The sequence below is a fragment of the Leucoraja erinacea genome, chromosome 31 (assembly GCF_028641065.1).
Source record: "Leucoraja erinacea ecotype New England chromosome 31, Leri_hhj_1, whole genome shotgun sequence".
Lineage (NCBI taxonomy): Eukaryota > Metazoa > Chordata > Chondrichthyes > Rajiformes > Rajidae > Leucoraja > Leucoraja erinaceus.
Genome location: NC_073407.1, coordinates 3,650,916 through 3,664,365, shown reverse-complemented (window position 1 = coordinate 3,664,365; position 13,450 = coordinate 3,650,916). Strand labels below are relative to the sequence as shown.

The following is a 13,450-nucleotide window of genomic DNA, read 5'->3' as shown; positions in this document are numbered from 1 at the left end:
TTGTTGAGTAGAGTGACAGCCGCCGGGAAGAAGCTGTTCCTCGACCTGCTGGTTCGGCAACGGAGAGACCTGTAGCGCCTCTCGGATGGTAGGAGGGTAAACAGTCCATGGTTGGAGTGAGAGCAGTCCTTGGCGATGCTGAGCGCCCTCCGCAGACAGCGCTTGCTTTGGACAGACTCAATGGAGGGGAGCGAAGAACCGGTGATGTGTTGGGCAATTTTCACCACCCTCTGCAATGCCTTCCGTCGGAGACAGAGCAGTTGCCATACCATACTGTGATGCAGTTGGTAAGGATGCTCTCGATGGTGCAGCGGTAGAAGTTCACCAGGATCTGAGGAGACAGATGGACCTTCTTCAGTCTCCTCAGGAAGAAGAGATGCTGGTGAGCCTTCTTGATCAGAGTTGAGGTATTGTGGGTCCAAGAGAGGTCATCGGAGATGTTGACTCCCAGGAACCTGAAGCTAGAAACACGTTCCACCTCCGTCCCGTTAATGTGGATGGGGGTGTGCGTGCCGCCTCTGGACTTCTTGAAGTCTACAATGAGCTCCTTGGTCTTCTTGGAGTTAAGGGCCAGGTTGTTGTCAGCGCACCATGCTGCTAAGTGCTGGACCTCCTCCCTGTAGGCCAACTTATCGTTGTTGCTGATGAGGCCAATCACCGTTGTATCAACTGCATACTTGATGATGGGGTTAGTACCATGTACAGGTGTGCAGTCGTAGGTGAAGAGGGAGTAGAGGAGGGGGCTCAGCACACAGCCATGAGGAACGCCGGTTTTCAGGGGGAGGGTTGAAGAGGTGTGCTTGTCTAACCTCACAGACTGGGGTCTGTTGGTTAGAAAGTCCAGTATCCAGTTGCAGAGGGAGGGGTCGATGCCCAGGTTACCCAGTTTGGTGATCAGTTTTGATGGTATAATGGTGTTGAATGCTGAGCTGTAATCGATGAACAGCATTCTTACATAATTGTCTCTGTTGTCGAGGTGGGAGAGGGCAGAGTGAAGTGCCGTTGAGATGGCATCCTCCGTACTCCTGTTCTTGCGGTAGGCAAACTGATAGGGATCCAGTGTGGGGGGTAGGCAGCTTTTGAGGTGTGCCAGGACCAGCCTCTCGAAGCACTTGGTGATGATGGGGGTAAGTGCAACTGGGCGGAAGTCGTTGAGGCTTGCCGTAGTGGAGTGTTTTGGCACTGGCACGATGGAGGTGGTTTTAAGGCAAGTGGGGACAACTGCTTGGGCAAGTGACAGGTTGAAGATGTCAGTCCAGACGTCTGTCAGCTGCGCAGCACAGGCCCTGAGCACGTGCCCGGGGATGCCGTCAGGGCCAGCAGCTTTACGTGCATTAGTCCTACTCAGTGCCTCGTATACGTCGTAGGGGGTGAGTGTGAGGGGTTGGTGATCGGCAGGTAGCACAGCCTTGATGGCTGTCTCTAGATTGTCCCTGTCGAAGCGGCCATAGAAGTGATTAAGCTCCTCAAGGAAGGAGGCGTCGCTGGATGTGGGGGTGATGTTGGAGGGTCTGTAGTCCGTGATGGCCTGGATGCCTTGCCACATGCGTCGGGGGTCGGAGTTGTTGTTGAAGTGCTCCTCAATCCTGAGCTTATGGCAGTGCTTGGCCTTCCTGATGCCCCTCTTCAGGTTAGCCCTGGATGAACTGTAGGCTCGAGCATCGCCTGACCTGAAAGCGGTGTCCCGTGCTTTCAGCAGTAGCCTGACCTCGCTGTTCATCCATGGCTTCTGATTCGGGTATATGGTCACCTGTTTGAGGGAGGTGACACTATTGATGGTGGAGTTTATAAAGTCCAGAACAGAGGATGTGTAGGAATCAATGTCCGTGTGAGAGTCAAGGGTGGCCTGGGCTGCAAACGCCTTCCAGTCAGAGTTTCCAAAACACTGCTGAAGTGTGAAGTCCGCTTCCTCTGACCAGACTTTAACTGTCCTCACAGTTGGTTTAACCCGTCTGATGAGTGGGGAGTACTTAGGGAGCAGGAACAATGAGACGTGATGAGACTTGTCCCCTAGGGTACCGACACAATCACCCCTCACACTTGGCTCATCCCTGTGCCCATCTGACTGGGTCTCTGCCGGTGCTTCCGAGATGAACTCCATAGAAACATAGAAATTAGGTGCAGGAGTAGGCCATTCGGCCCTTCGAGCCAGCACTGCCATTCAATATGGCTGATCATCCAAAATCAGTACCCTGTTCCTGCTTTCTCCCCATAACCCTTGATTCCGTTAGCCCTAAGAGCTCTATCTAACTATCTCTTGAATACATCCAGTGAATTGGCCTCCAATGCCTTCTGAGGCAGAGGATTCCACAGATTCACAACTCTCTGGGTGAAAAAGTTTTTCCTCATCTTGGTCCTCAATGGCCTTCCCCTTATACCTAAACTGTGACCCCTGGTTCTGGACTCTCCCAACATCTGGAACAATTTTCCTGCACCTAGCCTGTCCAATCCCTTAGGAATTTTATATGTTTCGACTACAGCCGAACAGTCAACTCTAGTCAGAGAGGGGCTCAGGAGTTTCTGGGATTGGGACCATCCATTCACCTGCCTTTGCAACTGTATCTCTAAACCACCCATCCAACCATGCCAAACCTTCCTCTAACCTCATCCCCATGTCCCTGCACAGAACTACAGAGAGCATCGAGTACAGCACAGACACTGTGGGCCGAATGGCCTGTTCCTGTACTAAATGATGCCAAAACCAACCCTTATCTGCCTGCACATAATCCATATCCCTCCATTCCTTGCATAGCCAAGTTTCATAGTGCCACACATCCTGGAAACAGGCCACTCGACAGTAGCAGAAGCTGTTCCTCAGTCTGGTGGTGTGCGCTTTCAAGCCTCTGTGCTTTCTGTTGGATGGGAGCAGGGAGGAGGAGGAATGACCGGGGTGTGACAAATATTCTTTAGAGGTGATTCTCAAAGTACTTGATAAAACTTCGGCCCATCGAGTCCGCACCGACCAGCGATCCTCGCACATTAACACTATCCGACACCCACCAGGGACAATTTTTACATTTATACCAAGCCAATAAACCTACAAAACCTAAACGCCTTTGGACTGTGGCAGGAAACCAGAGCACCCGGACAAAACCCACACAGACAAGCACCCGTAGTGTCTGGCGCTGTAATGCCCCTGTCCCACTTCGGAAACTTGAACCGAAACCTCTGGAGACTTTGCGCCCCACCCAAGGTTTCCGTGCGTTTCCTGGAGGTTTTTGTCAGTCTCCCTACCTGCTTCCACTACCTGCAACCTCCGGCAACCGCACGGAAACCTTGGGTGGGACGCAAAGTCTCCAGAGGTTTCCGTTCAGGTTTCCTAAGTGGGACAGGGGCATATTAGGCAGCAACTCTACTGCTGCACCACTGTGCCGTGCAAATGTGGGAGGAAACTGGAGCATCTAGTGGAAACCCACGAGGTCCCAGTGGAAACTGCACACTGACATTGACCTTCAAATATCCTGCGATTTGTTATTTTGCTGCTGAGATTTGCCAGCCCTGGACCATTGACATCATTGTTTCTGCAGCCTGATTTTCTATAACTGGTAGACTCTTTGGAAAACAACTGTTTACAGCTGAACTTCCTGTATGGGAACATGGATGGAAATACTACTCACTATTACACATCCACAGTGGCGCTGTTACTGCTGAACTGATGGGAACAGCACCTCATATTTCACTGGGGCAGCTTACAGCCCAGCAGTACAATATTGATTTTTCTAACTTCAAGTAACCCTTGCATCCCCTCTCTCTCCGTCCCTCCCCCACCCAAGTCGTTTTACTAGTTTCAAAGTCGTCGTGTTGAGTTTCACTGTCTGTGACTGGTTTTCACCTCACCCACAGCGAACAATAGCCTGGCTCCTTTATCATTGTTACTTTTTGGCATATCTTTCATTCATTTGTTCTATATCTCTCTACATCACCGCCTACATCTCTCCTTTCCCTTTCCCCTGACTCTCAGTCAGAAGAAGAGTCTCGACCCGAAACGTCACCTATTCCTTCTCTCCAGCGGGGTTCTGCCTGATCCGCTGAGTTACTCGAGCTTTTTGTGTCTACGTTTGGTTTAAACCAGCAGCTGCCGTCCGTATTCCTTCCCACACAAACTGATAATGCGTTCCATGTCATTAACAATTATTCGGTCTTTGAGAGCATTGAAAGATTGCATTGATAGCAAAGAATGTTGTCAACCTGTCGTACAGGCACAGAATGAAAAATAACATTTCATTTCAATGACCTTTCACAAGGTGAGATATGAGATATAAATGATAAAGGCAGCATTAACAGGGATAGTGAGAGCATGTCACAAGATCGATTTATAATTAAAAGGGCCGACACAAAGTACTGCAAGTGCTGGTTTACAAAAAAACCCACAAAGTGCTAAAGTAACAAGTCAAGCAGGCTCCCTGGAGAACATGCATAGGCTCCAGAGAGGCCCCCCAGTCTGAAGAAGGGTCTCAACCCGAAACGTCACTCATTCCTTCTCTCCAGAGATGCTCCCTGTCCCGCTGAGTTACTCAAGCTTTTTGTGTCGATCTCCAGAGGGACTTCCTGACCCGCTGAGTTACTCCGCTGAGATTGATAAATTCTTGATTAGTGTGGGTGTTAGGGGTTATGGAGAGAAGGCAGGAGTGGACTCCACGGGTGGTGGGCTGGTTTTTTGTCAGCCCCTCTCCCTTCTTCTCAAAATCCATAAATTATTTCCACGTACCTGGACTCCATCCTGTCCACCCTCCGTTTATTCCTCGACCAAAGAACCATCCAATTTCTCCCCACTAACACTCTACTCCTCCTAGCGGAGCTTGCCCTCACCCTCAACAACTTCTCCTTTGACTCCTCCCACTTCCAAGTCCAAGGTATAGCTATGAGCACCCACATGGGCCCCAGCTATGCCTGCCTCTTTGTAGGGTACGTTGAACAATAGTTAGATTAAACGAGAACTTACCAGTTTCAAGTTTGATCGTTATTTTATGAGGAGTAACGTTGAGGGATTACGTGAAGAACCCCGCCCGGACGCATGCGTGTCATTCTTCAAAGCAGCGGTGTGAAATCACAGATAACTGTAATGACTAAACATAGTAAGATTAGAGAAGAGATACCAGTGGAGTATAAGATCAAGAGTGGGAGCGGAGGGCACGTAATCCCTCAATGTTACTCCTCATAAAATAACGATCAAACTTCAAACTGATAAGTTCTCGTTTAATCTTACTATTTTACTTCGGAGTCACGTGAGTGACTACGTGAAGATTTTAAAGCTCTGTGATTTCATGCCGTGGAAACGAGTCCATGCATCACATCTGCCTTGATTATGGGGAGAATAGTGTTAACATCATTAGACATCAATACGACATTGAAAACCCAATGATAAATATATTAACACCAAATTATAGCCCCTATTTATGGGGTAAATTATATTACAGAACTTAAAATTGTTTCTGCAAATGTTCCAGGTTCAATGACTGGTTTGTTATAAAATTGTTGGAACGTTTTCTCCGTTGACCATCCTGCTGTCTTGAGGATTTGGTCCATAGGAACATCCAACTTCATAGCTGCCGATGTAGCTGCAGCCCTGGTGGAGTGAGATTTTAAAATGCTAGTGTCTACTCCAGCCTTTATTAGGACCTGTTTTAGCCATCTAGAGATGGTGTGGACCGTCACTGTTTTGAGTGGCTGTTTGTAGCTGATTAAAAGTGACAATTCTTTCCCTCTGATGATCTTAGTGTACTCCATATATAATAGTAAGTGTGTTACAATACAGAGACGATCATCTATCGGGTATGCCCTGAATTCTGTTTTTAGGCCTGCTGACCCCTGTCAGTTCTGTTTGACTAATTCATTGATGTGAAAAGTTAAATTTCCAGATGAAATAGTCATGTTGCCCAGCCTTAGTTTCTGTAGTGACTGGACCCTTTGTGCCGTGACCAAGGCCATCAGCATGACTGTTTTCATAGTCAGTTTCTGTAGGGACAGAGCTGTAGCTGGAGACCAGTTTCTTAACATGGTCAGTACAATGCTCACATCCCATATTTGGGAGTGCCTGGTTCTTGGGGATTAACATTAAAAATGCCCCTCATGAGTTTGGTTACCAAGGTGTGTCCCAACAGAATGCCGCTCTGTTCCTTGCCACAGGAATGTTGACAGAGCACTTCTGGCGCAGTTGATGGCACGATGACTGAGCCTCTCATCGTAATGGAGGCTTGCCTGGAATTCCAGAACAGACGGGATGTTCATAGATCTGTGGGTGATGTTTATTGTTGTGACAGTACTTCCCATTTCTTGATGACACCAAGTACTGATTTTTTTGGTGGACTGTCTGTGACCCGCTGAAATAATATCCACTGTTCGGTCCGTCAGTCCCAGGTGTAGTAGAGGTGCTTTCAAACTCTACAAATTAATAGGTTTATATAATTATGACATGGGTAACTTCCCCTTGTTGCGGGATGAACCAGTAAATTAGGTCTATGATGGATGGTGATGCATGGTTCTAATACCATGTCGAGTATCACCGGGACCCATGGTTGAGTAGGCCAATCGGGTACTATCAAAATACCAGACGCGGAGTCTTGCTGTATATTCCTAAATACCCGACTGATGAGGCAGAAAGGAGGGAATGCATAAATAAACAATCCCCCAATGCAGCGAAAATGCATCTGTTGCCACTGCCCCAGGTTCTGGTTCCCATGAACATAATTCGATAGCTGGTGTGAGCCTGGATGCGAATAGGTCGATATCTGGTGTTCCATACCGTGCTGTAATTTCAGCAAATACATTTTTATCCAACATCCATTCAGTGTTTTCATTGAATTTGCGTGACCTGTTGTCTGCCACTAAATTTAGTTTACCTGGTAAGTAGGTAGCTGATATCCAAATATCTCTCTCTGGATACACTATTGCCAAATTGTGTTGGCCAGATTGTCACATAATGTCGATTTGTTTCCACCCATATGGGTGATATATGCTACCACGGTGGTGTTGTCAATTTGTAGTCTAACATGCTGGTGATATAACCCAGAACAACATGACTTAAGGCCATGGATGGCACTTAACATTCCCAGGTAGTTTATGCAGTGTTTGTAATAATGATGCCTCCTGTGCATTCCATCTCCCCCACAGCTGGAGATGGAATTGGTAGCACCCCATCCAAGTGCACTGGCATCAGTTTGTAGTTCCATAGACGGGTAGCTGATAAATTTTGGATTGGAACAATGCCTAATGTTATCTTTCCACCATTTTAGTTCCATTATGGCCTCTGTTGGTAGCTTCATTGGTCTGTCAAAATGACCACCATAATTTTTGAGTGCTCGTATTTTAGCCCTCTGTAATTTTTGATAATGTAAAGGTCCGATTTGTGTGGCTGGAAACGCAGCCACTATAATGCCAATTATTCTTGCTACCAGTCTGATGGATGGTTTTGTGATGTCAATGATTTTGCTGCAAGCCTCCATGAAGGTTGTAACCTTTTCTTTCGGCAAAGTCACTGACATGTGAACTGAGTTAAGGGTAAACCCCAGATGATCCATTGTGTTAAATAACATCTGTGGTCACCTCTAATGGGTACTGTATAGTAAGCATCTTTTAAAATGATGCTTGCCATGTAGTAACCTAGGAAATCAATTTCTTAGCAGTAACAAAGGTTTCCATCTAGTAATGAATATATGGTACGAAAGTATTCAAATTAGTCAAATCTATGATGATGCGGCAACCACCATCTTATTTACGATAAAGATTTTGGACTCGAATTCCTGTGATTCATGTTGGGTTTCCTCCATTACTCCTTTTTTATATGGCCACTGTAGTTCAGCATGCGCTTTCGATTTTTCTTTGCCTGTAAGCATGAACATTCGGTTTGGTACATGCTGGTCTGGAGGATTATGTTTTTGTATAAATTCTGTGGTATAACCCTATACTTCTGAAAATATAAATGTCGGTAGTTAATTTATTCCATGCATCCAGATAGAATTGTAATCACCCACCTACCTCCATGGTTACTATTGGTAGGTTTGTTACTTTTTCGGCATCCTCCGTGGACGTTGAGGCGCCGGTGTCTGGATCTGTAGTTGGGTCGGTGTTGAGGGTTAGCGCATTCCCCAGGAAGGCCGGTCTGGGCCATGGCCTAAAAAGACTGATGTTCGGTGTTCCTGGCCTTTGAGCTTTCACCAGTTTGTCTTGGCCGACTGGGGTGCTTTTTCCTGGCCGAAGTAATTTTTAGACGTTGCTTTAATGAGCCCCAGGGTTTTACCCTCTTCGTCAAGTTCTTTTACCTGTTTTGATAAGTTGCCTCCAAATAGTAATATTGGTGGTTTGGAGGTTCCAGGTTTGCATAGGCCTGAAAATTAGGGTCTAAAGCCCGTTGGATGGCACTTGTTCCCAATGCTGTTTACTCGTATTGGTAGTTGCAAAATAAAGCCAGTGCATCCTGGTGATCTTGTGTCATGTCTTTTTTGTTTATTGTGCGGGTGAAAATAGATAGGGTGGTAAAGAAAGCTTTTTGGTATGCTAGCCTTTATAAATCAGAGCATTGAGTATAGAAGCTGGGATGTAATGTTAAAATTGTACAAGGCATTGGTGAGACCAAATCTGGAGTATGGTGTACAATTTTGGTCGCCCAATTATAGGAAGGATGTCAACAAAATAGAGAGAGTACAGAGGAGATTTACTAGAATGTTGCCTGGGTTTCAACAACTAAGTTACAGAGATAGGTTGAATAAGTTAGGTCTTTATTCTCTGGAGCGCAGAAGGTTTAAGGGGGGACCTGATAGAGGTCTTTAAAATGATGAGAGGGATAGACAGAGTTGATGTGGACAAGCTTTTCCCTTTGAGAATAGGGAAGATTCAAACAAGAGGACATGACTTCAGAATTAAGGGACAGAAGTTTAGGGGTAATATGAGGGGGAACTTCTTTACGCAGAGAGTGGTGGCGGTGAGGAATGAGCTCCCAGTGGAAGTGGTGGAGGCAGGTTCATTGGTATCATTTAAAAATAAATTGGATAGGCATATGGATGAGAAGGGAATGGAGGGTTATGGTATGAGTGCAGGCAGGTGGGACTAAGGGGAAAAAAATTTGTTCGGCATGGACTTGTAGGGCCGAGATGGCCTGTTTCCGTGCTGTAATTGTTATATGGTTATATGAAAACCGTAATTCCCGCTGTTAGGACTTTCAGAACTTTCTGTAGTTTCAAGTCCCTGGCTCTGATTGAGGCTCTGACATGTTTTCAAATACACTGGTTGACACTGGGAACATTCAGTGTTTTTCAGTTCCCTGGTGGTAAGTGTCTTGCTGTGGTGTCCAATAATGCCTGTCCCTATAGCTGGTTGAATGACAAGTAGTCGATACTTGCAGCTATTTTAGGTTCCAGGTTTTGGCCAGTTTGGTCGGGTTGAATAATCTGGGACACCATATCCAATAGGTTTTCTTGCGCCCCATGTGCACTAGGGGTATGTTCTGCACCCCTCTTCACGGTCAGCCCAGAATTGACCCCCTGTACTTCCCTCTGATGAGGGAGAAACACTGTGCAGCCCTACAAGAGGTACTGCTGTAGCACTTACTAGCTGCTCACTGTGACTAGTCTCCATCTCCTGGAGCTTGTCACTTTGGAGTATTTGCTCCAACAGCCGCTCCAACTGGCTCCAATGCTCTCGGGCACTGGCCACTCGCGGCTGCTCCAGTTCCTGCAGCCACTCCAACCGGCTCCAATGCTCACGGGCACTGGCCGCTCGCGGCTATTCAGAGTCGGACTCATCGGAGTCAACGACTCTGTTAGTTTTTTGCTTCGCTCTACCGCCTGGCCGTGGCCGGTGTGGGAGCGAAGTCGGGCACAGCTGTTCCCGTTACGGGAGATTGGCGTGCCGTCGGCTGCTGCTGCTGGCTGCCTGCAACTCCACGGTTCTCCCCCGCCAGCTTTTTCACAGCCTTCGTGGATCTGGTCCATGTCTCCACCTGTAAGGTAAGTGGAAGGAACGCAGAGTCTCCTTACCTGCTGTTCCCGGCTATCAAATTCTGCCACTAAGGGGAACGTCATTCCCCCTGCTGTGACTCGTTGCAATGCGTGTAGCGATATGACACGCATGCGTCCTGGCGGGATTCTTCACGTAGTCACTCACGTGACTCCGAAGTAAAATCCCAGTTCCAGGCGTACACTGGCCCTATCCCCAAACTCTATCTCCATTACATTGATGACTGCATCGGTGCTACCTCCTGCATCCATACAGAACTCACTGACTTCATCAACTAATTTTCATCCCAGTTCAAATTTATTTGGACCATTTCCAACACCTCCCTCCCCGTTTCTTGATCTCATCGTCTCCATCACAAGAAATAGACTATTGACTGACGTCTATTACAAACCCATTGACTCCCACAACTACGACTACACTTCTTCCCACCCTGCTTCCTGCAAAGACTCTATCCCCTACTCCCAATTCCTCCGTCTACGCCGCATCTGCGCGCAAGATGAGGCTTTCCAAACCAGGACATCCGAGATGTCCTCATTCTTTAGAGAACAGGGGTTCCCCTCTCCCATCATAGATGAGGCCCTCACTCGTGTCTTCTCGGTACCCCGCAGCTCCGCCCTTCCCCCCCTCCCCCTAGTCACAGACCTTTCTGTCCTCAATCTCATCCATTGTCAGAGTGAGGCTAAATGCAAATTGGAGGAACAGCATCTCATATTATACATCACAGCCCAGTGGTATGAATATTGATTTCTCTCACTTCAGGTAGCCCCAACATTCCTTCTCTCTCTATCCCTCCCCCACCCAAGTCTCACTAGCATCTCATTTTCACCCTTCTTCTCTCCTTTCCCCTATCCCTAACCAGTCTGAAGAAGGGTCTCGACCTGAAACGTCACTCATTCCTTCTCTCCAGAGATGCTGCCTGTCCCGCTGAGTTACTCCAGCTTTTTGTGTCTATCTTCGGTTTAAACCAGAATCTGCAGTTCCTTCCTACACACTGGTTTCTATACTGATTGATGCAGGCTGGCAACGTATTGTCATGCACTTTGTAACAGCCCAGAAAGAACATGTCTTATAGACAAACAGATGTCTCCTACATTCATCCAGCTGTAACATTCAGTATGCAAGCAAGGAAAATACTCAGAATGGCAATTATTCATTAGTGACTGAAAACACTAATTACATTCCAAAAAAGACTCAAAGTACTGGAGTAACAACAGGTCAGGCAGCATGTCTAGGTGACATAGACAGGCAACATTTCTGGTCTGGAAGTGTAAGAAGGAAATGCAGATGCTGGTTTAAATCGAAGGTAGACACAAAGTGCTGGAGTAACTCAGCGGGCGAGGCAGCATCTCTGGAGAGAAGGAATGGGCAACGTTTCGGGTCGAGACCCTTCTTCAGACTGAAGTTGAATCAGCCTAAACATCCAGATCCGTAACGTTGCCTATCCATGCTCTCCAGAGATGCTGCCTGACCCGTTGTGCTACTCTGGCACTTGTGTCTTTCTTTGTAAACCAGCATCTGCAGTTCCTTGCTTCTACAATTATATAAAAATACAATGATATTAAAAACGAAACTAAATATTCTAAAGCTGGAATGAAGTGAAAGCACCTGATAATTCCTCTCTGTGAGAGGTTGTGTGGATTTATCCATTTCTGGCTCAGTCCCGTCACACTCTCTGGTGCTGTAGAGTTCCACGTCTCTGTCCACTTTCCCGCTCCTCTCTGCTCCAGGCAGCTGACGACCTGTTCAAAGAAAGCAAGGCAGACTGGTGCTGAAGATGCTGCTCACGCTGCTGGTCCTCACAAACAGCACAGGGTACGTTCTCAGTTATAATGGGCAACTCTGAATGAGGTCATAGTCATACAGCATGGAAACAGGCCCTTCGGCCCAACTTGCACATGCTGACCAAGATACCCCTTCCCCACCAATCCCACCTGCCGTACCCTAAACCAGTTCCTTGGCCCAATTCGTCCATCTAGACCAAAAGGTCCCATCTAAGTTTCTTGCACATGTCTACATTTGGCCCACACTATTGAGTTTAGTTCAGAGATACAGCGCAGAAACAGGCCCTTCGGCCCACCATGTCCGTGTTGACCAGCGACCCCCGTACACTAGCACTATCCTACACACTATGGACAATTTACAATTTTTACTGAAGCCAATTAACCCACAACCTGTACGTCTTCGGAGTGTGGGAGGAAACCGGAGCACCCGGAGAAAACCCACGCAGGTCATGGGGAGAACGTACAGACTCCATACAGACAGCACCTGCCGTCAGGATCAAACCTGGGTCTCTGGCTCTGTGAGATGGCAACTCTGCCACCCACCCTATTCCTATCCATGTGCCGGTTCAAATATCTTTTAAATGCTTTTATAGTTCCTGCCTCAACTGCCTCCTCTGGCAGCCCGTTTGACCGATATCCCTTTAAAACGGTGCTATCCACCCTAGATAAGGGATGTATCGGACATTAGGAACAGGTGCTACACTTGATCTTAGCCAAAATGCTGAGAAGCAGTTATAATATTTTATACATTATAACCAGCAGCACTAGAAAGACAAGAAATCTATGGCATAGAAACAGGCCATTGCTGGTAATGGTTTATGTTGCAGCAAACCACTCACCACCTCTCTTCATCTTACACCAACAATGCTTCCTCTTCCTTTGCCTGATGTGATTACGGAGACTCTCATCAAATGTACATGTACTACTTTCCTTAACCAAGCTTAAGGTCATAGAGTGGACCTTAGGGTCATACAGGCCCTTCGGCCCAACTCGTCCATGCGGACAAATATGACTGGTTTAGATGGTACATGTTAGTAAACATTAGCGCGGCACGGTGGCGCAGCGGTAGAGTTGCTGCCTTACAGCGCTTGCAACACTGGACACGCCGGTTCAATCCCGACTACGGGTGCTGTCTGGACGGGGTTTGTACATTCTCCCCGCGACCTGTGTGGGTTTTCTCTGAGATCTCCAGTTTCCTCCCACACTCCAAAGACATACAGGTGTGTAGGTTAATTGGCTTGGTGTAAATGTAAATTGTCCCTAAGATAGACTCAATGAGCTGGAGTAACTCATCTCTGGGGGCAGCATCTCTGGAGAGAAGGAAAGGGTGACGTTTTGGGTCGAGACCTTCGAAACGTTACCCATTCCTTCGCTCCAGAGATGCTGCCAGTCCCACTGTGTTACCATAGCTTTTCGTGTCTATCTTCGGTTTAAACCAGCATGTGCAGTTCCTTCATACACATTTTGTAATTTGTGCCCCAGTGTGTGTTGTACAGCGTTAATGTGCGGGGATCGTTGGTCGGTGTGGGCCAAAAGCCAAACTAAACTAAATTAAATTATAAAATAATTCAGCACAGACATCGGTCCTTTGGCCCAACCTGCTGTCGCTGGTAAATGTGACTGGTTCAGATAGTGCATGTTGGTCGCATAGAGCAGTGAAATAACCAGTCCTTCAGCCCAACTCGTCCAAGCCGACCAACATGCCCCGTCTAAGCTAG

At 47.3% G+C, this 13,450-nt stretch overlaps 1 protein-coding gene across 5 annotated transcripts in view; it reads right to left on the bottom strand.

Annotated features, from left to right (window-relative positions):
* Positions 1 to 13,450, bottom strand: part of si:dkey-34e4.1 (carboxyl-terminal PDZ ligand of neuronal nitric oxide synthase protein) — a 136,017-nt gene that overhangs the window by 33,575 nt on the left and 88,992 nt on the right. For all 5 annotated transcript variants that reach the window (XM_055659786.1, XM_055659785.1, XM_055659784.1 and 2 more), the window contains one exon: positions 11,557 to 11,690. In XM_055659786.1, coding sequence (XP_055515761.1) covers positions 11,557 to 11,690 — 134 coding nt within the window. The remainder of the gene's footprint in view (positions 1 to 11,556; positions 11,691 to 13,450) is intronic.